At 38.1% G+C, this 26,071-nt stretch overlaps 9 protein-coding genes across 9 annotated transcripts; 5 read left to right on the forward strand and 4 right to left on the reverse strand.

Moving 5' to 3' along the window:
* Positions 1–1,415: 1,415 nt before the first annotated feature.
* GCK72_008961 (uncharacterized protein) lies at positions 1,416–1,706 on the forward strand (the record flags this gene model as incomplete). The annotated part of the gene is made up of 2 exons (XM_053727136.1): positions 1,416–1,607; positions 1,656–1,706. 2 exons carry the CDS (start codon positions 1,416–1,418, stop codon positions 1,704–1,706), a joined length of 243 nt encoding a protein of 80 aa, XP_053586713.1.
* A 628-nt stretch (positions 1,707–2,334) lies between these two features.
* Positions 2,335–3,391, forward strand: GCK72_008962 (uncharacterized protein; the record flags this gene model as incomplete). The annotated part of the gene is made up of 3 exons (XM_003099410.2): positions 2,335–2,526; positions 2,573–2,675; positions 3,294–3,391. The coding sequence occupies 3 exons, from the start codon at positions 2,335–2,337 to the stop codon at positions 3,389–3,391; spliced, it is 393 nt and encodes a 130-aa protein (XP_003099458.2).
* Positions 3,392–4,873: 1,482 nt separating this feature from the next.
* On the reverse strand, positions 4,874–5,197 carry GCK72_008963 (uncharacterized protein; the record flags this gene model as incomplete). Its single annotated transcript, XM_053727137.1, has 1 exon — positions 4,874–5,197. The coding sequence occupies one exon, from the start codon at positions 5,195–5,197 to the stop codon at positions 4,874–4,876; it is 324 nt and encodes a 107-aa protein (XP_053586714.1).
* On the forward strand, positions 4,892–7,263 carry GCK72_008964 (uncharacterized protein; the record flags this gene model as incomplete). The annotated part of the gene is made up of 2 exons (XM_053727138.1): positions 4,892–5,308; positions 6,355–7,263. The coding sequence occupies 2 exons, from the start codon at positions 4,892–4,894 to the stop codon at positions 7,261–7,263; spliced, it is 1,326 nt and encodes a 441-aa protein (XP_053586715.1).
* A 135-nt stretch (positions 7,264–7,398) lies between these two features.
* Positions 7,399–8,036, reverse strand: GCK72_008965 (uncharacterized protein; the record flags this gene model as incomplete). The annotated part of the gene is made up of 2 exons (XM_003099416.2): positions 7,399–7,761; positions 7,920–8,036. The coding sequence occupies 2 exons, from the start codon at positions 8,034–8,036 to the stop codon at positions 7,399–7,401; spliced, it is 480 nt and encodes a 159-aa protein (XP_003099464.2).
* A 2,001-nt stretch (positions 8,037–10,037) lies between these two features.
* GCK72_008966 (uncharacterized protein) lies at positions 10,038–10,596 on the forward strand (the record flags this gene model as incomplete). The annotated part of the gene is made up of 3 exons (XM_003099442.2): positions 10,038–10,229; positions 10,298–10,400; positions 10,481–10,596. 3 exons carry the CDS (start codon positions 10,038–10,040, stop codon positions 10,594–10,596), a joined length of 411 nt encoding a protein of 136 aa, XP_003099490.2.
* A 1,589-nt stretch (positions 10,597–12,185) lies between these two features.
* On the forward strand, positions 12,186–12,677 carry GCK72_008967 (uncharacterized protein; the record flags this gene model as incomplete). The annotated part of the gene is made up of 3 exons (XM_053727139.1): positions 12,186–12,332; positions 12,379–12,487; positions 12,535–12,677. The coding sequence occupies 3 exons, from the start codon at positions 12,186–12,188 to the stop codon at positions 12,675–12,677; spliced, it is 399 nt and encodes a 132-aa protein (XP_053586716.1).
* A 302-nt stretch (positions 12,678–12,979) lies between these two features.
* On the reverse strand, positions 12,980–15,210 carry GCK72_008968 (uncharacterized protein; the record flags this gene model as incomplete). The annotated part of the gene is made up of 5 exons (XM_053727140.1): positions 12,980–13,146; positions 13,193–13,312; positions 13,368–13,617; positions 13,665–14,477; positions 14,524–15,210. 5 exons carry the CDS (start codon positions 15,208–15,210, stop codon positions 12,980–12,982), a joined length of 2,037 nt encoding a protein of 678 aa, XP_053586717.1.
* An 8,369-nt stretch (positions 15,211–23,579) lies between these two features.
* On the reverse strand, positions 23,580–25,062 carry GCK72_008969 (uncharacterized protein; the record flags this gene model as incomplete). Its single annotated transcript, XM_053727141.1, has 4 exons — positions 23,580–24,175; positions 24,219–24,728; positions 24,784–24,908; positions 24,953–25,062. The coding sequence occupies 4 exons, from the start codon at positions 25,060–25,062 to the stop codon at positions 23,580–23,582; spliced, it is 1,341 nt and encodes a 446-aa protein (XP_053586718.1).
* Between the last annotated feature and the right edge of the window lie 1,009 nt (positions 25,063–26,071).

Raw genomic sequence — 26,071 nt, forward strand, 5'->3', positions numbered from 1 at the left:
GGAGGACTGAAGTCATATTTTTTATTTCAGATTATGATACTTCAGAAAATTCTGAACAACTTTCATCATTGGAGCATGTGCTAAAAATCGCTCTAAATGCCCTAAATTCACGCTTTCCCGGCTGAAATTGAGTTTTCGTGGAAGAGTTTTGGGACCGAGGTTCCGACAATCGAGGTTCCCACAATCTAAGAAAAAATCGACGAAAACCCTCTGAAAAGGCAAGAAAAAAACGCGAAATTGAGAAAAAAAACTTGTCCGAGAGGACTACGCTGCCGCGCGATTGTCGGAACCTCGGTCCCAAAACTCTTCCACGAAAGCTCAATTTCAGCCGGGAAAACGTGAATTAAGGGCATTTAGAGCGATTTTTAGCACATGCTCCAATGATGAAAGTTGTTCAGAATTTTCTGAAGTATCATAATCTGAAATAAAAAAATATGACTTCAGTCCTCCTTTAAAGTTATCTTGCTTCTCAGCTGTCAGGAAACGTTGTCTAGTGCGTAACTTTTGGTAAAATGTGTACTGGAGCCTCATTTCCCAACTATTGCCTAATTTCGTCCTCGGAGTTCTCGAGATGAATATAAATTGTTACCCAGAGACCCCTATCATCATCATGACACTTGCTAAGTTGGTTTAGACTTATTTTGGAACTGGCTCCAAGAGACTTTGTTCTTTTCCTCAAAATTTTGAGTCGATCAATATTTTTAATCTCCGTTTTTGGAATACTGGTGTCCCCATTCAATACATAGTAATCCTGCCCCCACTGTATTTCTACTCCATTAGAGACCCCAAAAAACATATCCGGTTTCCCCGGCTCTCCACTCCCTATAAGACTTTTTATGACTCATGATAAAGTAGAGAAGCTATGACTTGTTTATCAATTCGACTCCTCCCCTTTTTCCCGAACCTTATATTTTCGACATATGGAACTGTTCTTGACACTTGGTGTATGGGCACTGCCGTTCCCGCCTCTGAAAACCACCACGTCCTTGTCAAGCTTTCTTGGTAACAGCGAAAAAGGAGCGGGCATTCAGATATCATCGCCGAGACAGCTGAAACATGGCGTGGTTTATTTTCAGAAAAAGAGTATTTCCCTGGTTCACCCGCACTCTTAAGAGCATTCTTTCAAACCGAGCTGATATTGGTGTCAGCTCGCCTAGCGTCTGTACCATAAGATTTGATGACTCATAAAATGATCGAGAAGCAATGCCTATCAATTCGACTCCTCCCCGTTTTCCCCGAATCACCAATAACATTGTGCAGCACTCCCTTCTCTTTTCTTTCTTTTTGCATATTCCCGTTTTTTTTTGACCAACGGGTCACCTTCTCATTCCATTTTTATCGGTTCACCGTCTCTTCTCTCTTTCCACTTATTGGCTCCTTTTTCTATAGTTTAAAAGCTTTACAGTATGATAGACATGGACGAATTCACCGAACTCAAGAAAGGTCTCGTCTTTATGACGCTCTTCGACATGCTGTTCTCATTCTTCGAAACTGCCAATCACGTTTCTTTGAATGAGTTGGGTAGATGTCTCCTCGTCTACTATATAGCCATACTGGCCTATCTTCTAAATGTACGGGTCACTTCAAAATGGATTGTCTACTTTCAAGTGAGCCGAGTTTCCCGTGAAGATTATTGTTAAATTATTTAACTACAGGCTCTCTTGGTATTCTTGTTTGCTGGCTTCTTATCCGCTGTCCTGATGTAACTTTAACAATGACACAGAATGATCGACTTTTTCTTGTGTTCCACTTCTTGCGTAAGTCAAGTCATAAAGTAGCCTATAAACACTTTTTTATATTTTATTTTTCGTCGCCCACTTCTTTATATTATGGATCGACTACAAAGTCAAAGGGCCGGTTACTCCTAAAGAGATTACTGCGATGAAGAAGTTTCATAGACAGAAAAGAGAGAAAGAGACAGATCGTTTGAGAGTTTATATTGAAGGAGGAAACATTGAAGGTCTTTAATTTGAATGTTCCTTTTTCTAAAAATAAATTTAAAATCTCAATCAGAGTTTAGCAGAAGTTCGTCTTCTACCTTCCACCATTTCAAAAAAAGCATTCCGTTCTACCCTGATCACAATTACTTATTTGTTCGTTCATCAATGACTTTTTTCGAAAGTCCAACCAACCATACATGTCCCCGTCGCCTGTCCCCTCTTTCTCACCGTCTCTCCTTCACGATCCAACCATTTTCTATTTCACTTCCACTTATTCTATTTGCGTTTTTTTTATTCTTTTTGTGTTCCTCATTCGTACTTTTCATCGTTGTCTCATCGTCTCCTCTTCTGGCTCTACCTTCTCCATAATACCTGAGAAACTCCTTCTGACACCATGAACGCCACTGAAACTAGAAAAGTCATCACCCTCCTCACTAAGTTCTGTCTGTCCTTCTGTTCAGCTGCAATATTCCGTACTAATCATCATTTCCCGAAGATTTGCGGCTCTATTATATCTATTTATTATCTGACCTTTCTCTTCGTATGCAGTCATAACCCAACCCCATCATGGATCCGAGTCTTGGAGGTGAGAAGACTAAAAATTGTGGTTTTTTCGAACCAAACTTTTTCAGACCGAGCTATTGATTGGATACTTTGCTGTAATGGTCAAAGTTTATTGGACGGGAGAAGAAATGATGGGGTCCGATCTCAATTGGCTTCTCGTCACTTTCATAGGTATGGATCTTTACGATGAAATTATAAAAATGTTCTGAAATTAGCACTTTTTATATGAATCGATTCAGAAAGCCAGAGAAAAAAGAAAATTCTCGTAGAGCCAATCAATCTGAAGCGAGTTATGAGGCCTCAAAGTACACAAAAATCGCTTCTCGCCGTGCACTTTTAGAGTACATTTCAATAGTTCTCTTCATCTGCACGGGAATGTTCATTTTTCGATTTTTTTCTTGAAAATTTTTGAAAAAAATTTCTCTTGCATGCAGGCGAGTAGAATTTCTATTGTCATGTACTGTAAAATTACACGACGAAAAGCGATTTTTAGCATTTTGAAGCCACATAATTTGGTTCAGGCCATACTTGTCACGGGCCGGGCCGATTTCCAAATTTTCACCGATCCGGCCCGGCCCGGCCCGTCAAATGACAAGTATGGTTCAGGCTGATTTTCGGACCTAGAACCCAGAGAATTTCCTCTTTTCCCTGTGAATTGATTTTTATAGAATAGTGTCAATTTACGAATAATGATGTCCCCCTTCAAGGTTGGAAAGCTACTAGAGTAGATTGATGGGGTTTTCAACGGCTTTTCTCAAAATTTATGCAATTCCATCATCCTGTTTTCAGCGCTAGTTGCCCATCGTATCGTCCTGTGGTTCCACCACAAAGCAGAGCAACAAAAGTTGGAGCAGTACAGACTGAACCCCGAGGCTGCTACGGACTAGCGAAGAGATAAGAAATCTTAATTAAGTCTTTCTGTCAAATAATTCTCAACTTCGTTAGTTCTCCCATTTTTCTTTTTTCCCACTACATACTACTTGCTTCCATACTATCCTTCCCATTCTCCCTCTTACCAGATCTGTCGCCTCGTGAAGGGCCTAATCCAATAATATCATTTTTACGATTTTCACTCCCGGTCAATAAATAAATTAAATTAAAAAAGAGAATTTCTTCTGAAGCCTTCTGTGCAAAATTTTAATTTGATTAAATTAGAAATTCCACTTACAATATTGTCTTGAATAAATCTTTTTTTAAAGGAAGTCGATTATTGTGACTTTTTCTCAGATATTTTTCACAGATCCCAGTAAAAATATAACTGCCTCTTGTGACCGATAGCCATAGCTTTGTTCACACCAGAACATACAAGCACTCACTGCATCTGCATTGATTACTGTTCCAATTATTGTGGAGAGGAAGAGAAAAGTTTCTTATCAATGATTTTCAGATTCCTTTTTTGTTTGGTTTCTGGAAATTGTAACTTGAAAAGGAAAAAAGTCTCGGGTATTCTGTCACAATCCTTCCATTCTTTTTTTGTTTTCTTTTCTGTAAAAAAACTGATTTTTCATTTCATTAGAGGAGGACTGAAGTTATATTTTGTTCATTGCAGATTCCGATATTTCAGAAAATTCTAAGAAACTTTAATCACTGACGCATATGCTCACTCTAAACGCCACAAATCTCGTATTAGCACGTTTCTTACAACCGCGCTCTACCGAAACCGAAGAAAATAGTGTGCGAAATTGAAAGACTCAGAGAAAAAGAGACATTTCTAAAAAGGATTTCGGTGGAGCGCAGTTGTAAGAACTGTTCCGAGCTAATACTGAAAAAGAGCCTAGGCAGAAGATTTTTTCGTGTAGTCCTCTCGGACAAGATTTTTGCTTAATTCCTCGTTTCCTCACTTTTATCCAACAAATTTTTGTAGTTTTTTTCTATTTTTTTCTCGATATGCAACTTGTCCGAGAGGACTACACGGCCAAACCACTCCCCTCGAACGACTACAGTAACCCGGATAACGAGGAAGCTGAAATTTACGCTCATCCGGTCCTATTTTATGGATTTTCACACAAAAAGACTGTTTTCAATCTTTTCTTTTTCAGAATTTCAGATTAATTTTTCAATTTTATTTTCAAAATTTAATACGTCTTGGATACTTAGCTCACAAAATGTTGAGTCAGAAATTAAATATTTAGAATCAGTGAAAAACTTCAGTAATCATTTTTAGACCTGCGAACTTTTCTTAGGCCTGCAAACTTTTTCATTGATGAGGGTAGATCAAATTTTTTTTGAACTCGATTTTTCTTGGAACCCGCAACCCGCGCAATTTTTCATTCTCATTTCACGATAAGTGTTATTTTCGTCCTATTTCATTTCATTTCTCAAGTTTTTTTAAACGTTTTTTGCTTATTTCGCTTCCCAATCTAAGAATTTCAGAATCGCTCACAAAAATGTCTGAAGTCGAAAATCCGGAAACGGTACCGGTGAAATACACCCGTAGAATCAAAATGGGACGCTGTAATTGTGTGAAGAACGATGCGAATCCAAATCAACCCATCGTGAATCGACTTCCAGAACAAGGGATTCTCGCCGTCAAGGTCGAGGAGGGAGTGCTTCCAAACTTCTGTTGGACGAATCGAGCCACCGGTGAAGTCGGATTGGATATTTCCGGTTCCACGCAGCAAATCGAGCTCAGTCGAGTTCGGGACCCCGATGGAGAGTGGGCGTATCTTGTGAAGCACTTCGAGGAGAGACATTCGGAAGGAGAGTTCTACGCATTCTGGCTGCAGGAGACTGAAACGGATAGGAATACTGTGGAAGCTATTCGTCGAGTAATAGAAGGAGACCCAGCTACGCTTTTAGCAGAGGTGAGTTGGGATTCTGGGAATTGGGAAAGTGAGGTGTTAGTGGGATGAAGGTAGGTAGATCTGACACTCATGGGATCTTGGGGAAGCCAAGTGTAGGTAGAACGAGCTCAATCAAATTCGCTGAGTATCGACCCCTAGTTATCACTGTCTTGCTGAAGACGATACGAAGCTTAAGATTCTTAAAATACCTTGGAAAATCGAAGCTCATATTCTGGTGGTATTGAAAGTGTATGTCTAGGAAATGCTCCATGAAAGATGTTTTGAACAAGATCCAACATTTCCAGATTAGAGAGTCAGAGGTCCATAATTTCTGTTCTGAAAAACTAATTATGTTATACAGACAACAGCCTAGTATAGTGTGACAATGTTTACAGTGAGTCGTTGATCTGGTGACTTGGTCAGAAGATTTACAGTCGCAGCTATATATAACTGATGTGTCTCAATTAGTATGTTGTGATCCCAGAATGTCAGTTTTTACCGGGTATGTAGATCACAACTGGGTCTTCACTTTTGTAGTTGAACACTTTTTAGTCCGGACACTGTCTATAGGGTTATAGCTCGCCACGTTTTCTCTCATCGCGATACTAACAGTTTTCAATTGAAAACGCCTGAATCTGAGAGTGTCTCTCAATTTATCTGGTAATTCCAGAATGTCAAATTTTGATAAAATTTAAAACTTTAGTTTTGTAGTTGACAACATTTTTGTGCGTCTCGTTTCTAGAAGGTTACAGCGATTTGATGTAATCTCACAAATTTGTGCTGTAATGATAGTCGATTGACTATGACTCTCTAAGATGAGATCTTACAAAAAAGCTGTGAACTACAAAAATGAAGCTTTAGGGTTGATTATCTACATACTCTACAAAAATAGACGTTCTGGAACGACCAAACGCAGAGTGACATGCTTCAAAAGATAGAATTGTAATTTGGGAACTGTAGACCAGTATTGTATCAATAAAAATACGTAGTTTGACTTCTAAGACAGGTTCAAATATCCTAGTGTCCATTTCTCTCTTCTTTGCACTCTAACTCTTCTTTCATTCCAGGAACGCGAACGAGCCTCTGCGAGACTCCATCGACTCTCTGAAGAATCGACACCATCTCCATCCGTCGACGAGGCAGGCCCATCTGAGCCTGCGCCTCGACTCGTTCCACAGCCACCCCGCGAGAACTTCCCACATCCAATCTCAAGAAGACCAGACCCGATTACCGTCGACCAGCTAGCCGCAGAAATTGTCGATGGAGCCACAAAACAAGCGGTCTTCATCCAACAGGCAGTAGAGAATGCTGGTGTTGCAGATCGACCACCTCAACCGATCGTCGAGACACCAGCTTCGTCGGTTATCGCCGACCGGTTAGCCGGAGATATTGTTGGCGATGCCCCCAGACAAGCCGTTGCCATCAATCGGATTATGGGGAATGCTGGTATCGCAGATCGGCCACCTCAACCGCTTGGCGAGTCTTCAGCAGCACCGATCGTCGAGGCCCCAGCATCGGCAATTATCGCCAACCAGTTAGCCGAAGATATTGTCGGCGATGCCCCCAGACAAGCGGTCGTCATCCAACGGGCAGTGGATAATGCTGGTGTCGCGGATCGGGCGCCACAACCGATCGTCGAGCCCTCAGCAGCACCGACCGTCGTGACAACAGCAGAGTCGATTATCGGCGATCGGATATCAAAAGCAGTCGTCGTCGGGGCCCAAAGACAAGCGGCTATCATCAATCATATCCTGGAAAATGCTGGTGTCGCGGATCGGCCACCTCAGCCGCTTGACGAGCCCTCAACAGCACCGATCGTCGATGTCCCAGCAGGACCGGTTGAGAATGTCAAAGATGAGGAGGAGGAGGAGCCACAGGAGACGGTGAAACCGCTGGCGAGAGCATCCAGTCCGGGAGGAAAAAGAGGCCACAGTCCAGATGAGCCAACTACTAAACGCAATCGTCGAAACGATTAGGAGTGATTTCAATATGTGTTTTATTTTGTCAAGTGCTCCAAGAATCAATTCCCAATTATTTTCAATTATTTTCAATTTGACCTCCTGAACCTAACCTATTTTTTGAAGTAAACTGTCAAATTTAAATGGAAATGTTTATTGATTGATTGCAGGGCTACGCTTAAAACAATTACAGATATTATTTTTAGCAGAAACAAAAGATTTCTTGATTCTCTTCCATCTTTTCTCAAAGAACTCTGTAATATCCTCTGGATAGCATGTGATGACTCCTGGAAAGTACTGTGCTTCCAGACTGGTAATAGGTCTTTCAGCCTTCCGGAGCCTCTTCATGAAGCCGTCAAACTCGTCCAAATGATATGTCTCCAGTTCGTCTTCCACCTCGTGTGGATGTCTCCAAGTGAGATCCCGTCGGAATCCTTTCAAACTTTTGCAGCGGGAGACGTAGGAGTAGTAGCGTTCGAGACACTTTCTCAGCTTCTTCTCGTGTTCTTCTTTATACTGAAATAATATGTAAAACCATTTTTATTGATTCTCCGCTCCCTTTGCCCCTTTTTGACAATTCTTGGTATTGACACAATATGTTTTTATCTTTCCTCAAATAGATTTTTAGTGCTTGCTGCAATTACATGCGTTGTTTTTGCAGCATACAAACCTACCACGTTCGAAAGAGAAACCAAAAACATGCTCCTTCTGTTCAGCCAAACGTTCTGGCTCTTCTCATTGGCTACAATTGCCTTCGCTGAGCACTTGTACATCCAACAGATCGGTATCATTCTGTTTGTCTACTAGTTCTCTGTTTTCTGGTATGTATTCTGTATCAGAAGGATCTCAATTTGTGCTTTTGTCTTCGAGGTAAGCAGTATTTTCCTTAGTATTGTATTGAAATTGAAATGTTTTTTCCTTATCCATACGTTCGGCACGTATATAGTCAACTGGGCGGTCCGGAAGATTGAGCTGTCAATATGGGACAAGATCTTCTTTGTAATCTCTTTCTTGAGTGAGTTTTTTAGTCGTATTTCTTTCTCAAGTTTATCCTGTCTGGAAATTATCGGTCCACGTCCACATTGCGGACTCAACTCGAAGTTTCGAGAAATGCTATACCAAATAGAGAGCCAGATTTTACTTTCCCAATCTGTTTGTTATAGCTTCCACATTTTTAGCACTCGTGCTCCACTGTTATTATCTTTGGCTTCTTTACGAAATGATACAAGACTTAGATCGGGAGGAGGAGAGAGGTCAAATGGACAAAGTAATCAGAGCAAGGAGAAGAGTAAATCAGTGGTGGAATGAACGTTCCGAGTGATGGTGCATTAGATTGTGGACAGTGATTACTAAATTTCATTATAATTATACATTGGTTTTGAACTCGGAAAAAGATTTTAGTTTGAATTGTATAGTAAATATGGTGTTTTTTCTTGAAACTATTTCTTATTGTTAGATCTTTACATCCATGAACGTACCGTAACTCTTAAGTACCGGTCACTTGTCGTCAATAAACTCTTCCGATCAGAATAATAATTATTTCTGCAATAAAAAACCTGCATATAAGTCTTTGTGCCGCCAAAAAGGTGCAAGCACTTTTCTGAAACAAGTATACGCCAGTCAGTTTACTTCTCGGGCGTCACGCTTTGGAGCTTGGTCGGATTCTGGACAAGACCGCGTGTCGGTCCAGTGGCCATTCAGATCGAAAACTGTGCTTAAAACCTGCTCGAGATTCGATCAAGTCGACCAAGGTGGTTCATTTCCGATATCAACTAGGAGACGACCGCTTTTCGTTCTAAAGCCAAATCGACACAACTTTTCGACACAACTTTTCACGAAGGCCGATACATTCCGTCATATTCTTGTGACTTGTGTGTTGTCCCCCGCTCCCTCTAGACAGAAGTGACCTGCTCTGGGTCTCTCTCTCTCTCTCCCTCGCTCCCCATGACCAACCTTGAGGGACAGTCTGTTCTCACTCGCAACACAAATGTGACGAAAAGCATGTCTTCCTTACGAAGTTCTCTTTTGTTTCTCTCCCTGTTCTTTTGGTCATAATTTGGGAATAGGGATGCACTTTGGCAAATTTTCGTGAAATTTTTCGGAAGTATTTCTCACAAGGGAAGCCTTTAGAGACGCGGCTTTCAAACGATCTATAAATTGGTTATAGGTACTTTCGACTAAGTGGAGTTCAGTTTTGACGTCAAAATTGACAAGATGTTTCGTCTCTAAAAACTTTCCTTGTTTAGTAAAACCTGCCACACATATATCACTTCAACTTTACATCTCTTGAAAAGCTCGATGAACTTCTGTTCCAGAACTTTCTCTTCTTAGAACTTTCCCATTCCAGTACTGTTTTTTTCAGAAGATATAAAAAGCGGTTCTGGAACGGGAGAGTTCTGAAATGGAAAAAATAATATAATGGGAAATATATTGGAATGGGAAAGTTCTGGAAAGGCTTACCGCCAAGATCGCCCCGTAAAATATTCTGTTTCTCAAAATTCAAAGTATCAATTTACCATAGCTCTTCTATCATATCTCGTTTCCCTCTAGTTCTTCTCTTTCCCCAAACGTCTATGACTCATAACCAAAGTGTCCATCGATTCAACTTTCATTCTATCCCTCCGTCTGTACCCAAAATCTTCTCACCCATTACATATACATACACACGAGTCGATCGTGCCTCCTCGTTTCCTCTCACAAGTTCATTATTCTTTTTGCCGTGCAACCAACTATTCCGTCCTTTTATCTCTAACCTTTTCCTATAGCATACCAGTATTTTCCAGGGTATAACTATGGACGAAGAGTATAGAAACACGCTTCTCTCCTGCACTCAAATGTTCTTGATATTCTCACTGGCTTCTATCTTTCAAGTTCAAAACTTCTGCATCCAGCTATCCGGATGTATGATGGTCGTTTATTACTTGGTCATCTACTGGTACATCTTCTGTTCCGAAAGAATCTCTCATCGGGTTTTCAACATCCAGGTAAGTCGATTGTTTACTAGAGAATTTTGGTGGAGCACTGTTGTAAAACCCATATAGTTTGTTTTCAGGCTATTATCTTCACTCTGTTCAGTGGGATTGTTGGTCACTGGACAGTCATGAAAACTGATGTCTCACCGACTGACTACATCTTCTTTGTGGGCATTTTCCTGAGTGAGTTTTTCAAATTTCCAATGTTTTGATTAAGGGACTTTTTAATTAAAGTTGTCGTTATATATCTTCCCCGTTTTCAGCCTTCGTTTTCCACTGTAACTCCATGGCGACTCATTACGAGAATGGACGTCAACAGGACGAGAGAGCCGGGATGAATGCTGTCAGGGGAAGAGGAAGAGGAAGAAGAAACATGTGAAGATGGAAGAAATACTTTATGATTTCGATTATGGATATTGATGAGTAATTTTTTGTCTGTCTTTACAACATACCCTCCGTTTTATCGTTTCCCCCGATTCCCTCTGTTTCTTGGTCCTCTTCTATTTTTACTGTCTCGTGAGGGACCGTTTCAAATCTTTTGTATCTCTATGTTTTCCTTTTTGTCGCAATACATAAATGAATAGTTGGAGTTTGGAGCACAATATCTCAACTGCCTTGAGAGCTATCAAAATGTGTTTCCAATTAAAAAAACCTTCAATAAATTTTCAGCTACATTTTGGCAGTTGGCAACTTGAGCACCTCTATTAGACGTTTCACGGTATGCTTCATGTTAATAATGTTGAGGCTGGAAATCTCCAAGATACCGGTAGTACTTAAAATCTGTCAAAATTGGGATCACAAGTTTAGTAAAAATCTCTGAGATTCCAAAAAATACCAAGAAAACTTGGCGTTGGATGTTCCAACTAAATCCTGCTGAACTACGAGTAGTTCAGGTAACTAAATTCCAGACATTTTTGGAATATCGGAAAACAGATTTCGGGGTGTTTGATTATGGAATTTACGATCAATGACTTCACAAAAAATTAACGTTTCCTCAGGCTTTGAATGCAATTCGAATTTAGTGGAAAAAAATCGAAAAAATTCGAAAAATGAAGTTGCTTACAATTAGAGAAAACATTACGAATTCTTGAAAACGTATTCCAAAATTCCAGATTTACGGAGAGATGATTAATGAAGTTACCGTAATCTCTACAGTACCCCTCTCATTAAGAAACACGTCATCTTCGAATCTTCCAAATTCACGTGAAACCACCAGTCGGTTCTCTTTAGATCTCTACCGTAACCCTCATAATCGTTAACATTTCGAAACACATTCCCCCCTTCCCTCTTTTCTTTTTACAACCTCATGCTAATCGACACCTAAATGTCAATGTCCCCCCACTAGATCAGAGTAAACAACTATCATTTCGACATTTTCGATTTGAATTTCTATTATTCATTGAGTGATGGAGAGGAGGGATGTTGACTGATTGGAATATCTGTTTAGCATTCATCATGAATGAATTTACATTTACCATTAGACGTGGTGATTGTGTTAAGTTAGCTATCTTTTCTCCTCTTAATAATCTAATTTAAGATAATATTGTCGAAATACAAAGACTGATCCTTGGCGTTTGTGAACTTTGAACGTTTATTCAGATACAAGGCTCCGCCCCAAATCAGGCCCCATTGACCCATCAAAAATCTGAAACAGAACCCTTGCACGGAAAGTGTGTATTAGGCTTTTTCGTTTTGAGGGCGGGGCTTAAAATAACATTATGATCAAAAATCAAAGATCGCAACAATCTGTTATTTTGACAAAATATATTTTGAAATTACAAAGCTTTTCGTGAGGACGTCTCCTTTCGGACTGTAAATCCATTCATTTTTACTCTGGTTGAAATCTCTAACCTAATTTAGAATCCTCACGTCTTCAGATTCCCTCCCTCTCTTAATTCTCCTTATTCCAGATTCCCCAACGTCGTCATGCGAACTCTTCCAATCCTTCTCTTCATATTCTCCTTTTCCATGACTTTCCTCTCTCTGTTCGCAGTTCCCTACGCAGTCAACTACTTCACAAAAGTGATGAATTACACCTTGTACGTCTTCTTCACAATTCTAACTCTCTTCGCCCGAGAGTTGAATGAATTCTTTTGGTTTATCAAGATTTTAGAGGTAATCCTTTGTTTTCTTTCCGGAATATATCACCTGGTTTCTTCAGAGCATGCTAGTCTTCCAGTATTCCATTGGGTATCTCCAAGGAGCCGCTGTGAATTACTTGAATCCAGAAGACTACACACATGAATACATGTTTTATACGGTGTATTTCGGTGAGGATTCTTCAGGAGAAATAGTGAAACCTGTTCTTGAATTTCAGGGTTGATTCTCCACTTTGTGCTTCTGATAATCTGTGATTGGGAGAATACAAATGGTCCCGAAATTGTGAAGAAGTTGATCGGAAGATTCCGGTCGGCACGTAGCGAGCAGGGGGATGAACAGGTTTTCAATAACATATCTTAATCTTTTAGGCGCATTCAGATCTCTACGTGTACTACTGTATTACAGTCATTGATTCCTTTCTTTCTTTCCTCTATCTAAATTCTGAAAACTCCTGAATAAAGCATAGCAAAATCATTACATGAAACTCTACTTAAAACTGACAATTCATTGAATCAGACGCCCGGTTTCTTCGCCCGATAACGTCTGTACAATTTTGAGCCGCAAAGAAAACGCGGGGGGATATTTGGACAAAAAATAAAAATCTAGAAAAAACAGGAGGGGAAAAACATAAAAATACGGAAAAGAGGGAAACAATTTGTCGACTAGGTGTTGATGTGTCCCTTGATAATCTTCTCATAGCACAGACGAGCCATTTGAATTGAAATATCTTGTCCTGTCACGTAAGTCTTGATGGGCACTTTGACAGCGACGAGTTGACGCAGTTTGTGCATTGCTTCGAGAGTTCCACGTGTCGACACGAGGTATTTGACTGAAAATATGATACAGATAATATAGGTTTTTCTGTTAAAAATCACTATTAGATTTCTGTGGCCCATCAGACGCGCGGACTGACTTCTCCATGTTTCGCATGCAGACCTCCTCAACTCCCGTATGCTCAATCAGTTTACGATGGACAAGGGTGCGGTCGGCGTCAACTGAAAAGGGAACAATGAAATCAAAATAATGCCTTCTTGAACATCTAATGCGCACCCGGTAACTCAATGACAAACGGCTCGTTCTCCCGAATAATCGATCGAATCGTCACTGTCGGGTCGGTGGAGATGGGAAGCTCCTCGAATCGCAAATTGAACAACACATTATAGTAGGTTTTGAGTGCTGCCTCGTGGAAGATTTGCCATTCGCCACGCATGAAGATTGACGAGAAATTGAGCGGACGGAACGAGAGATTCGACATTTTACGGAACTTTCGAGAAGCGAGGAATTCCAGAAATTTGACTGTCTGTAATGAAAATATATTATTGAATATCTTCCCAATTAGCTTTTTACCATCGTCGATTTCTCCTTCTCCGTAAGAATTGTACTCATCTCGTTCTCATTGTCTTTCAATTTCCATTGTTTCTCATCAATTTTCTTGAAAAACGCGGCAGCATTTCCGTCAACCGATGAGTATTGCCTCGTAGCAAAAAGAATGAAAAGAAGTGAGAAATGGTAGCTTCGAAGCGGTTGATTATCGAAAAGTTTCGATACCCGAGCCCATTCATCCAATAGAAATAGAACTTCGTCCAATCCTTGAATCGCTTCCACATACATCCGAACTATTTTCACCGCTCTTCTCACTTGTTTCCCATCTTTTGATTCTGTTGAAAATTGACGATAATCCTCAAACAATCGGGAGTTATCACTCAGATACTGTTTTCTATGAGCATCCATCATTGTATACAGCGGATTTGCACCACCCAAGATAATCTCATCTGCCGCCAAACAGCTCTGCTGTTTCACCGATGCCAACACATCGTACGCCAACCATGCAAATGACAACTTCTTGTTCTCTCTAGTGACACGAGCCTCCTCATAGCATGCTTTATACCAGGCCACCGCCTTCCTCATCATTTTATTAGTTGGAGCACGGCACTGTCGTTGGAGAATGTTCGTTTCGTTGCCATTGCGTGTGCATTCGGTATTCGTTTGCCATCCGCCATCGAATTCGTCGAAAAAGTGTTCTCGGTACTTTTTGAACAAATTGGAAACTTTGGTCTCGATCAGTTGATTTGTGTTGTAAAATGACATATCGTCTTGATCTTTGTCCGAAATTCGATTACGCATGTCCACGATACATCCAGAGAAGATTTCGCCTTCCGTCTGAAAATATCTATCGTTTATTTTCTAACCATTTCTAATCCCTTACTTTAATTCCATAATTCTCCATCACTGATCTCAACTGTGCATTATATCTCGCCAAGTCTTCTCTGGCACTCTGCATATACTCTTCGTATCCATCAATCGTCATCGTCGGATCTATTGAAATCTCAATTTGCTCGTCTCGCTCCTCGGAGATTTTCACCACATCGTCGATGGCTTTGAATTCACGGAACAGTTTTCCACATAACCGAGGACTAACATACATTGGACTATGATCGTTTCCCATGTGATAATCTGGAACTCGTTCTGCTCGTTCCGGTGGAATCATCTCGCCCGTCTCGTCGTCTTTTCTCCATTTTTTCTCCAATTCCTCTGGCGGTATTCCGGATTTTGTGAAGTCGACAGCTTGACAATTCTTCTTCGCTAAATCCATGCATACACGTGAATTCAGACCGTATTGATCGGAATTGTGGAGATGGCTGTTGGAAATTGTACCGACTGAATCCAATTTCAGATACGTTACATAGAAGTCGCGCATCAGACCGTCAATCTCTTCTTCTTTGAACGATGATTTCTGTTTTTCTGAAGTGAAATCAAATGGATCCTCATTCTTGTCCAGCAGCAACTGCTGATCCCAAATGATTGAATACTCATCTCCATCCAAATCCGAACCAGCCATTTCATCTGGATGTGGGCGTGGTCCATGTTGTGGGAACACTACAACATCATTCATATGATGAAGTTCCGGAATATCGACGGCTTCATAGATAAAATTTGACCTATTTCCTTTAAAATTTCATTTCCACCATGAAGTTTGAAGAAAAAAGATCAAATTTTAAAGGAAATAGGTCAAATTTTATTTTAAAAGTGGTATTTTTAAACAAAACTTAACGGCATTTAATTTTTGGGGTACAATAATTTTAGGGTACAACAGGGTACAACTGATTTTAAGGCACAACTTTCGTCATTTTAGGGTACAACTTGCATAATTTTGGGGTACAAAACTGAAAGGGTACAAAAATTTTAGGGCACAACTATTTTGGGGTACAAACTTCTGATAATTTTAGGGTACAACTGAATACAATTTTAGGGTACAACCATACTTGCAACCGGGCCGAGTCCGGGCCGTGAGCGGGCCTTTGAATAACTCGCTTCAAAATGAAAATTGGGAGTCGATCAACCTGTCAAATTGTAGATCTTGGTGAGCTCTACTCAAATCTACTTTCATTTTCACTGTAAGTTTAGTGAGAGCCGCAGTACAAGCCATTAAGTGGCCGGGCCGTGAACAGCCGGGCCTTGAATCACGGCCCGGCCACTTAATGGCTTGTACTGCGGCTCTCACTAAACTTACAGTGAAAATGAAAGTAGATTTGAGTAGAGCTCACCAAGATCTACAATATGACAGGTTGATCGACTCCTGATTTTCATTTTGAAGCGAGTTATTCAAAGGCCCGCTCACGGCCCGGACTCGGCCCGGTTGCAAGTATGGGTACAACCAATATAATTTTAGGGCACAACTAATTTTTGTTGCTAGTTATTGAAATTTTGAGATTTCCTGAAAATGTTGATCCTAGGGTACATAAAATCAGAGACTGCAGTGAATCATATGGTAAATCGAGGAGCTTGAAGTACATCCATGGGGTTATCATAGGGTACATCGACTCAGAATTTTCATAAAATTTTAGAAGTCACAGAGTGTTCATCAAATTTCGAGAAAAGATTTACAGACGGAGTTCCATAAACATATTACTGATCTTTTGGGAAAGATGATATAACATAAAAACTATTCAAACAACCATTTGCTAGATACTCATATTGGAGTTTCTATAATTGACTCTAACATCATCTTTAAAAATCGTATTATTTCATCCCTCTGAAAAAAGCAGCTCCATGAACTCCCCCTGTAAAACTATTCTCAAGAATTAATTAAAACTCTGTGACTTCTAAAATTTTATGAAAATTCTGAGTCGATGTACCCTATGATAACTCTGTGGATGTACTTCAAGCTCCTCGATTTACCTTATGATTCACTGTAGTCTCTGATTCTATGTATCCTAGGATCAAAATTTTCAGGAAATCTCAAAATTTCGATAACTAGCAACAAAAATTTGTTGTAAAATTGTATTCAGTTGTACCCTAAAATTATCAGAAGTTTGTACCCCAAAATAGTTGAGCCCTAACATTTTTGTACCCTTTCAGTTTTGTACCCTAAAATTATGAAAGTTGTACCCTAAAATCAGTTGTACCCTGTTGTACCCTAAAATTGTTGTACCCTAAAAATTAAATGCCAAACTTCGGTAAAAAATATCGGAACTTTTTTATTCCGATAATAGGGTTTTTTACTCATAAAATCCTTTTTTACTCATAAAATTTTATTTTTTTTAATTTGAACAGAAATTATTATAAAATTATTCATTAAAATAATAAATTTATTGTATTTTTCAATGAAAATTCAACTTTTTTACTAGATAATCATCAATTTCCACCAAAAACTGCTGAAAAACTTCAATCGTGTCGAGACCCATTTAAAAATTTCGGTATGCGCCGTAAAATTCTACCGTACTCCTTCCCCGTCATCTCGTTGATTTTTGCCGCACATGACGTGTTTCGTCGTTTTTTGGCTATTTTTGGCCATTTGTTTTGCTTAAAATCCATTTTTTATAAATTTAATAAAATTCTGCGTCATTTCTTTACAAAATGTTATGAAAACCATCGATTTTTCGATTTTTTTTAACTGAATTGAAAATTCTTCGCGTTTTCGACAAAATCTCAATTTTCTAATTTTGTCAGTCTAGCACAGTCTTTCTATAAATAAAACAATCTGTACTGACCAAAGAATCTAACTTTTAGCGAAAAAATGTTTTTTGGAAAAAAAATGTCTGATTTTTTTTGTTGGTAATTTCGTTTTCTAGCTCATTTTTCTGCAGAAATACTATAGTTTTCAGTTTTTTCTTCCTTCTTGACGGGTTTCCCATCAAAAAACTCAAATTTATATCTAAAATCTTGTTTTTATCAATTATTGAGCGATTTTTCGGCTAAATCGTGGTTTTTTCTCGTTTTTTGAATAATTTTCAGTTTTCATCAGAGAAATGATTAGTTTTTGCTGAAAAACTAGGTTTTTTTTAACCCGGGAAAACTTTTTCTAATTTTGAAACTAACATGTCGTCGTTTCCTCCTCGTTTTTTGCATAATTTCTGATATTTTCAGCTCAAGAATAAGGTTTTTTCTGGCTTCCGACTTCAGTATCATGCTTCCGAGATCAGTAAAGTAGTTTTAACGACAAAATTGGGTTTTTAGCTGTATTTTCAGTTCGATTGTGAAAAACATTCTGAAAATTAAAAAAAAACAGATAACTACAAAAATCATTTATTGTCAAGTATCGATTTTTCTATCAATCTTCATTTGATGCTTCATCATCAAGACACTCGCCATCTTCATCTGCAAATTCATCTGGAATCAGTGCGATCACCTCCCCTTCTCCGATATCTTCATTGATTTCGACGTTCTGAAGATTTGAAAAATTGGATGAGTACATACTTGTCAAGGCCTGGGCCGGACCTTGTCAGCGAAATTAAGGCCCGGCCCGACGGCTCGAGAAATAGGCGCCAAAAATCAAACTTTTCCAATTTTTTGACATTTTTCCGATAAAAAGACAAATTTTGGACCGAAAAATCATCAAAATGTTAAAATTTTCGATTTACTCTTTGGAGCCGGGCGGGGCCTTGACAACTATGGATGAGTAGGAGTCTTGCTTGATTTAAATACTCCAGAATCTGGCTCCGCCCTTCTAATAATTAACTCCGCCAAGTTTCTCTTCAATAGTTACGGCGCATTTCCCCCTAGGTATCTCATTTTTAGAATTTCAATTTTCGATCGATAGGCGCAATAGGCTCCGCCCCTTTTCTATTGCTGCACGAGTTAATGATAAGGAATTTCCATTCCGACTTCCTAGTTCCGGATGAGGAATTTTCATTCCGACTTCCGTAATTCCATAATTGTGCAATTCACAAAGAACACATATCGCAGAAATATATACTTTTTTCCAAACTTGCGAAATATTGGCCCGGCCCGGCTAGGCCCGTCGGGCCGGGATGTGCCTATGGAGGCGCTTTGGGCACTGAAAGAATTCAAAGTGTGCGAAAATGCGACGAGAGAGAGAGTGTGTGTCTGCGTCTCTCCAATTCGCACACTCTCTCTCGCCGAATTTTCGAATTAAAAAAAAGTTCATAAAAAATAGTTTAAAATCCTATGTAAACTTGAGTTTTATCGATATAAGAAAAAAACGTAGCTAAATTCTGTACATTTTCCACAGTTTTGCCGGAAATCCAAAATTTGGAACTGATTTCTGACAATTCCTACAAAGTTTTGACGATTATGACAAAATCAAGATTTAATGGCTTGAACCAGCTTGAAGTACATAATTTTTGAAACTTTAACTGTACAGCTATAAATGCTTCAGTTTTCACACAATTTATATTTGGAATTATTTAAGAGGCGTTGTCTGTAAGATGAGGATTCCTCTTGGCACAGTTGCAAAAAGTTGTTTCAATCCGAACTCTTTTTACAGCATATGTACCCCTATGGTAGTGGTTTACAAAAAATATGTCACCAGTCCCCTATGACGTCATCATAGGAAAATATGCCCAATAATCGACTTTTCACCCAAAAATTCATAAAAATTTAAATTTTCCAGATAACCTTACGAAACTTTCGGTACATGTTAGGAGTGTTTTTGACTACCCTTACACAAATTTCCAGCTCTCCAGACACCCCAGAAACCGTTCAATTAAATTTCATTTTTATGTTTTTTCAACTTTTCTCGAAAATTCCCTCTAGAAGTCCTCAAATTTCAAATCGTATTCGTATTCCCCGCTAAAAGTTCTATTAGGTCCAATTTGAAACATCAAAAAGTAGGGGGACCATTTTGAGATATTTCGATTTTTTCAAAAATCACATAAGGGTCCCCCCTTATGAAAATTTCATTTTTGAAAAAAATTTCAAAAAAAAATTAACTTTGAAAACAATTGAAATGTTGATAAAACCCTTGAAATAAGTCACTCACAAAATATAAGATCTTAGAAATGTGTTTGAACGGATTGCGTTTTTTTTGATCATCCAATTTTTTCCAGTTTTTTTCCGTTTTTAACAATAATTTGTACAGAAGTCCTCAAATTTCATAAGATATCTTAATTCCTTGCAAAATTTAACATATATTTCAATTGACATCATTAAAAAACAAGGGGACCATTTTGAGATTTTTCCATTTATTTTGAAATTCAGATAAGGGTCCCCCCTTATGAAAGAAAATTTTTATCAAAAAAATAATTCAACTTTTTTTTGATGCAAAAAACGTTCAAACTATAAAAAAATGTTTTCAATATTTTATCGATGTTCTCAACGTCTATTGCATAAAAAAAAAGTTGAATTATTTTTTTGATAAAAATTTTCTTTCATAAGGGGGGACCCTTATCTGAATTTCAAAATAAATGGAAAAATCTCAAAATGGTCCCCCTGTTTTTTAATGATGTCAATTGAAATATATGTTAAATTTTGCAAGGAATTAAGATATCTTATAAAATTTAGGGACTTCTGTACAAATTATTGTTAAAAACGGAAAAAAACTGGAAAAAATTGGATGATCAAAAAAAACGCAATCCGTTCAAACACATTTCTAAGATCTTATATTTTGTGAGTGACTTATTTCAAGGGTTTTATCAACATTTCAATTGTTTTCAAAGTTAATTTTTTTTTGAAATTTTTTTCAAAAATGAAATTTTCATAAGGGGGGACCCTTATGTGATTTTTGAAAAAATCGAAATATCTCAAAATGGTCCCCCTACTTTTTGATGTTTCAAATTGGACCTAATAGAACTTTTAGCGGGGAATACGAATACGATTTGAAATTTGAGGACTTCTAGAGGGAATTTTCGAGAAAAGTTGAAAAAACATGAAAATGAAATTTAATTGAACGGTTTCTGGGGTGTCTGGAGAGCTGGAAATTTGTGAAGGGGTTGTCAAAAACACTGCTAACATGCACCAAAAGTTTCCCCGAGTTATCTGCAAAATTGAAATTTTTATGAATTTTTGGGTGAAAAGTCAATTATTGGTCATATTTTCCTATGATGACGTCATAGGGGACTGGTGACATATTGTTTGTGAATCACTACCATAGGGGTACATATGCTGTAAAAAGAGTTTGTATTGAAACAACTTTTTGCAACTGTGCCAAGGCCCAACACAAACATTCTCACTCTTACAGATAATGCCTCTTAAGATATTTATTTAGGTAAATGAATAAAACAATCAACAACAAAGTAAACAAAAGCAAATCCAAAGGACAGATTTCAACTCTGTTGAATTCTGTCCAACCATGGGGCCACGCGAAAAATGCGATTTTACATTTACGGTAGTCCGTCACATGAGAGGACAGATTTCAACTTTATTGAATTCTGTCTTACTAACGAAATAGAAGAGGTCACGCGAGTAAGATGATTTTGTAACTAGGATGATTCTCTCGGTTCAATTTCGTCTTGCACATGCTGCAGACTTCAGATTACTAGAGACAATCCTAATATGTGTTTCGCTAATTTCCACGTTTCATTAAAATCTAGTGGACACTTTTTAGAAGCTCAACAACCTTATCTGAAAAATGCATAGTTCTTGTCGAGGCCAGGCTCTTTTCTTACTTGCCTGAGTATACATAATCCTGAGAATATACATCACAAATAGATAACTGATTTGAAGTGTCTCCGAAATTATTAGACTCGATATTCTTCCACACACATTATTTAAAAATGCCACTTTTTTCATCTCATTCACATGTATATTTGATCATCTTTAAAAAAGTTTCTCAGTGGAAAAGTACTTACCCCTTTTCTGAATGAGATGAAAAAAGTGGCATTTTTAAATAATGTGTGTGGAAGAATATCGAGTCTAATAATTTCGGAGACACTTCAAATCAGTTATCTATTTGTGATGTATATTCTCAGGATTATGTATACTCAGGCAAGTAAGAAAAGAGCCTGGCCTCGACAAGAACTATGCATTTTTCAGATAAGGTTGTTGAGCTTCTAAAAAGTGTCCACTAGATTTTAATGAAACGTGGAAATTAGCGAAACACATATTAGGATTGTCTCTAGTAATCTGAAGTCTGCAGCATGTGCAAGACGAAATTGAACCGAGTGAATCATCCTAGTTACAAAATCATCTTACTCGCGTGACCTCTTCTATTTCGTTAGTAAGACAGAATTCAATAAAGTTGAAATCTGTCCTCTCATGTGACGGACTACCGTAAATGTAAAATCGCATTTTTCGCGTGGCCCCATGGTTGGACAGAATTCAACAGAGTTGAAATCTGTCCTTTGGATTTGCTTTTGTTTACTTTGTTGTTGATTGTTTTATTCATTTACCTAAATAAATATCTTAAATAATTCCAAATATAAATTGTGTGAAAACTGAAGCATTTATAGCTGTACAGTTAAAGTTTCAAAAATTATGTACTTCAAGCTGGTTCAAGCCATTAAATCTTGATTTTGTCATAATCGTCAAAACTTTGTAGGAATTGTCAGAAATCAGTTCCAAATTTTGGATTTCCGGCAAAACTGTGGAAAATGTACAGAATTTAGCTACGTTTTTTTCTTATATCGATAAAACTCAAGTTTACATAGGATTTTAAACTATTTTTTATGAACTTTTTTTTAATTCGAAAATTCGGCGAGAGAGAGTGTGCGAATTGGAGAGACGCAGACACACACTCTCTCTCTCGTCGCATTTTCGCACACTTTGAATTCTTTCAGTGCCCAAAGCGCCTCCATAGGCACATCCCGGCCCGACGGGCCTAGCCGGGCCGGGCCAATATTTCGCAAGTTTGGAAAAAAGTATATATTTCTGCGATATGTGTTCTTTGTGAATTGCACAATTATGGAATCACGGAAGTCGGAATGAAAATTCCTCATCCGGAACTAGGAAGTCGGAATGGAAATTCCTTATCATTAACTCGTGCAGCAATAGAAAAGGGGCGGAGCCTATTGCGCCTATCGATCGAAAATTGAAATTCTAAAAATGAGATACCTAGGGGGAAATGCGCCGTAACTATTGAAGAGAAACTTGGCGGAGTTAATTATTAGAAGGGCGGAGCCAGATTCTGGAGTATTTAAATCAAGCAAGACTCCTACTCATCCATAGTTGTCAAGGCCCCGCCCGGCTCCAAAGAGTAAATCGAAAATTTTAACATTTTGATGATTTTTCGGTCCAAAATTTGTCTTTTTATCGGAAAAATGTCAAAAAATTGGAAAAGTTTGATTTTTGGCGCCTATTTCTCGAGCCGTCGGGCCGGGCCTTAATTTCGCTGACAAGGTCCGGCCCAGGCCTTGACAAGTATGTACTCATCCAATTTTTCTAATCTTCAGAACGTCGAAATCAATGAAGATATCGGAGAAGGGGAGGTGATCGCACTGATTCCAGATGAATTTGCAGATGAAGATGGCGAGTGTCTTGATGATGAAGCATCAAATGAAGATTGATAGAAAAATCGATACTTGACAATAAATGATTTTTGTAGTTATCTGTTTTTTTTTAAATTTTCAAAACGTTTTTCACAATCGAACTGAAAATACAGCTAAAAACCCAATTTTGTCGTTAAAACTACTTTACTGATCTCGGAAGCATGATACTGAAGTCGGAAGCCAGAAAAAACCTTATTCTTGAGCTGAAAATATCAGAAATTATGCAAAAAACGAGGAGGAAACGACGACATGTTGGTTTCAAAATTAGAAAAAGTTTTCCCGGGTTAAAAAAACCTAGTTTTTCAGGAAAAACGAATCATTTCTCTGATGAAAACTGAAAATTATTCAAAAAACGAGAAAAAACCCAGGTCTACTGGTAAGAGATAAGAAAAATTTCGGAATTTTTATGCTCGAAGGGTAGTAATACCATCAATACAACATATTAACTTCATATTTTTTAAGTTCGTTTAATATTGTCGAAATAAAACTCACTTCCGTCAAACTTCCGAGTTTACTTCCGTACAACTCTGGTCTGTAAGTGAGATCAGAAGAAACACCGATACTACAAAGTGTTTTGCTGTAAAAGTTTTATTAAAAATCAAACGGTTTTTATGAAAAATGTTTCAACAAAAGAATTCGGATATATCTGCAGAAGTGCCTTATCGAATCCCTCTTCCAACTCCTTCTCTTTGATATAAACATCCAAATTGAAATTGAATTGATTCTCAGCATTCTCTACCTGGAATCTCCTACCAATCCATTTATTGTCAAGGAATACTTCGGGGCCATGATCTCCATTGAACGGTGAAGATTTCTTGAAACAGTGTAGTCTCTTTTTTTGTAGAACATATCCCGAAGCGATTGACAACAATTCTACCCTATCCGTCTCCTCATTGAGCTTTTTGACGATTCCAATATTCACGAAAAACATGATGTCTAAACTCAAATTCTGCGGCTTTTCCATGGTGACCACTTCTAATATAGTTGACATCCTCTTCGCAATATTGATTTCGGGTACTGCAAACCAGTGTGACAGATTCATCGATATTTGATCTGTCGGGAACAGCCTTCTGATATTTGGAATAAAATTGTCGAATCCTCTGGGTTGGTTCACGATTAATTGACGGTTTCCTAGATCTCTCACACAATAACACGAATAGGACAAACTCACTTCGACATGGATGAATTTCAAATCTGGAAACTATAATTTCAAACAAGTCAGATCAAACAGTAATACCTGATTGCTTAGTCTTCAAATATGGATCATTCAATCTGACCCGAGTGAAATAGTCATACCGGTGCCATTCAACACTACACAATCTTTCATTCGTGATGTGCAACATATTGAGTTTGAGGGATTTCACTTTCCATTTTCTCAGAATGATATCGATAACTTCACGAGGCATATGCATGTGGTCACGCGTCGGATCTGTCCCTTCATTTGGGAGTATTCTGGTCTCATTGATCCATATAGCAAGTTTATCACATGAGATGGTCGCGAGAATAGTTTTATCCAGCTCTTCGAAACATTCTTCCTTGTTCTTTGACTTAGAGATACAGTACTCAGCAATCACTTCGAACAGTTTATCAGTCACATGCAGTTTTTTGTAGTTCTTTGAATAAGTCATAGTTTGTAATGTACTGAATCTCAATGGACCATATTCTAGACACTTCTTGGCAATATTCGAACACTTCTCACATCCATCACATGCTTCCTCCAGTCCAATCACTGTTTGAATGTGTGTACCTGGAAGGTAGATGTTAAATGTTAAACATCTATCAGTTTCTAGATACCAACTCACCGTTATTTCCAATCAGTTGAGAATGAATGAGGTCATGAAGACTACGCTTAAATTTGTCTTCCAACATCCACAGTTTTCTCGTTGTAATTTTTTTAACTTTGACACCAACAGTAGTAGTCAGGAAGCTGAAGAAGAATCAATACAACTGAAATAGTACACCAACCCTTACATGAAATATGGAAGCACATCCTGGTTGTTCATTATCCGATAATTGATATAAATATAATCCTTCGATCGTGTGATTAAATTTTCTACGTTGTAAGCGTACTCAATCTTCATTTTTCGATGATTTATTTTTAGTAGCCGTAGAAATGTGTTATTTATTAATTTATTCACTAACCTAACATCCAAATTTTTCTTGAAGTCATCAGAGAGATAACTGAGAATTTTTTCGAGAAGATGTTCGTTAGTGAATACTTTTGCATGGAGCATTTCAGTTACAGAATTTTTGACAGACATTTTGACAGAGAAGGAGGAGAAGAGCAATACAGAACGAGAGAAAAAGAGGAGGATGAATGTGGCGATGGGGGGATTGCCCACAATCGATAGTATCTCAACTGGGCCAGTTTCCCAGAATACCAATCAATTTTTGAATGCAATTCACACCCTAATTACTCATCCTTCTCCATCACCCAAACCCACTTCTTATTGTGTGTGTCTGTAGTCTGTGTGCAGATACATTGTTCAGAATGATGAATTGATCTTCTCCCTCATCCTTTGTTTGTCGAAAGCTCCATTTTAAGCTAAAAATTAAGAAAAAGTCGATAAAAACTGAAAAAAAGTAAAAAAAAACAACATATATCAGCAAAATTTTGGCTCCAATCCTTCCGGCCGTCTCTCCCCGCGGCAGAAATCACAAGCGGTATATCCTTACTACAGTCCTCCGCATAAATATAGGTTCACCCCCAAAATGACCCAAAATTGAAAAAATTAATTTTTTCAAAAAGGGTTTATACGGCAATAATAAACAATTAGAAAGTATATTTTGATGACAGAAGTTAAAATTCTAGAAGTTTTCAAGTTTTGGGAAATTTCGAAAAATTTCAATTTTAGGTTTTTTTCATTCCACAAAATGATAGGTTCACTTGATGAAAATCTCAACTTTTTCGAAAAAGGAAACCGGAAACCAGGATTTTTAGAATGGAACCGACTACAAACAAATTTTTGTTTACCAAAATTAAATGAAAATGTTAAAAACGAAGCAAGTTGTTAACAGAACAAATTTGGAAAAAAGTGTGCGACACCCTTGGCCCCGCCCCGAAATGTTCAATAATTTTTCACTACAATT

Source organism: Caenorhabditis remanei, chromosome III, assembly GCF_010183535.1.
Source record: "Caenorhabditis remanei strain PX506 chromosome III, whole genome shotgun sequence".
Taxonomy (NCBI): domain Eukaryota; kingdom Metazoa; phylum Nematoda; class Chromadorea; order Rhabditida; family Rhabditidae; genus Caenorhabditis; species Caenorhabditis remanei.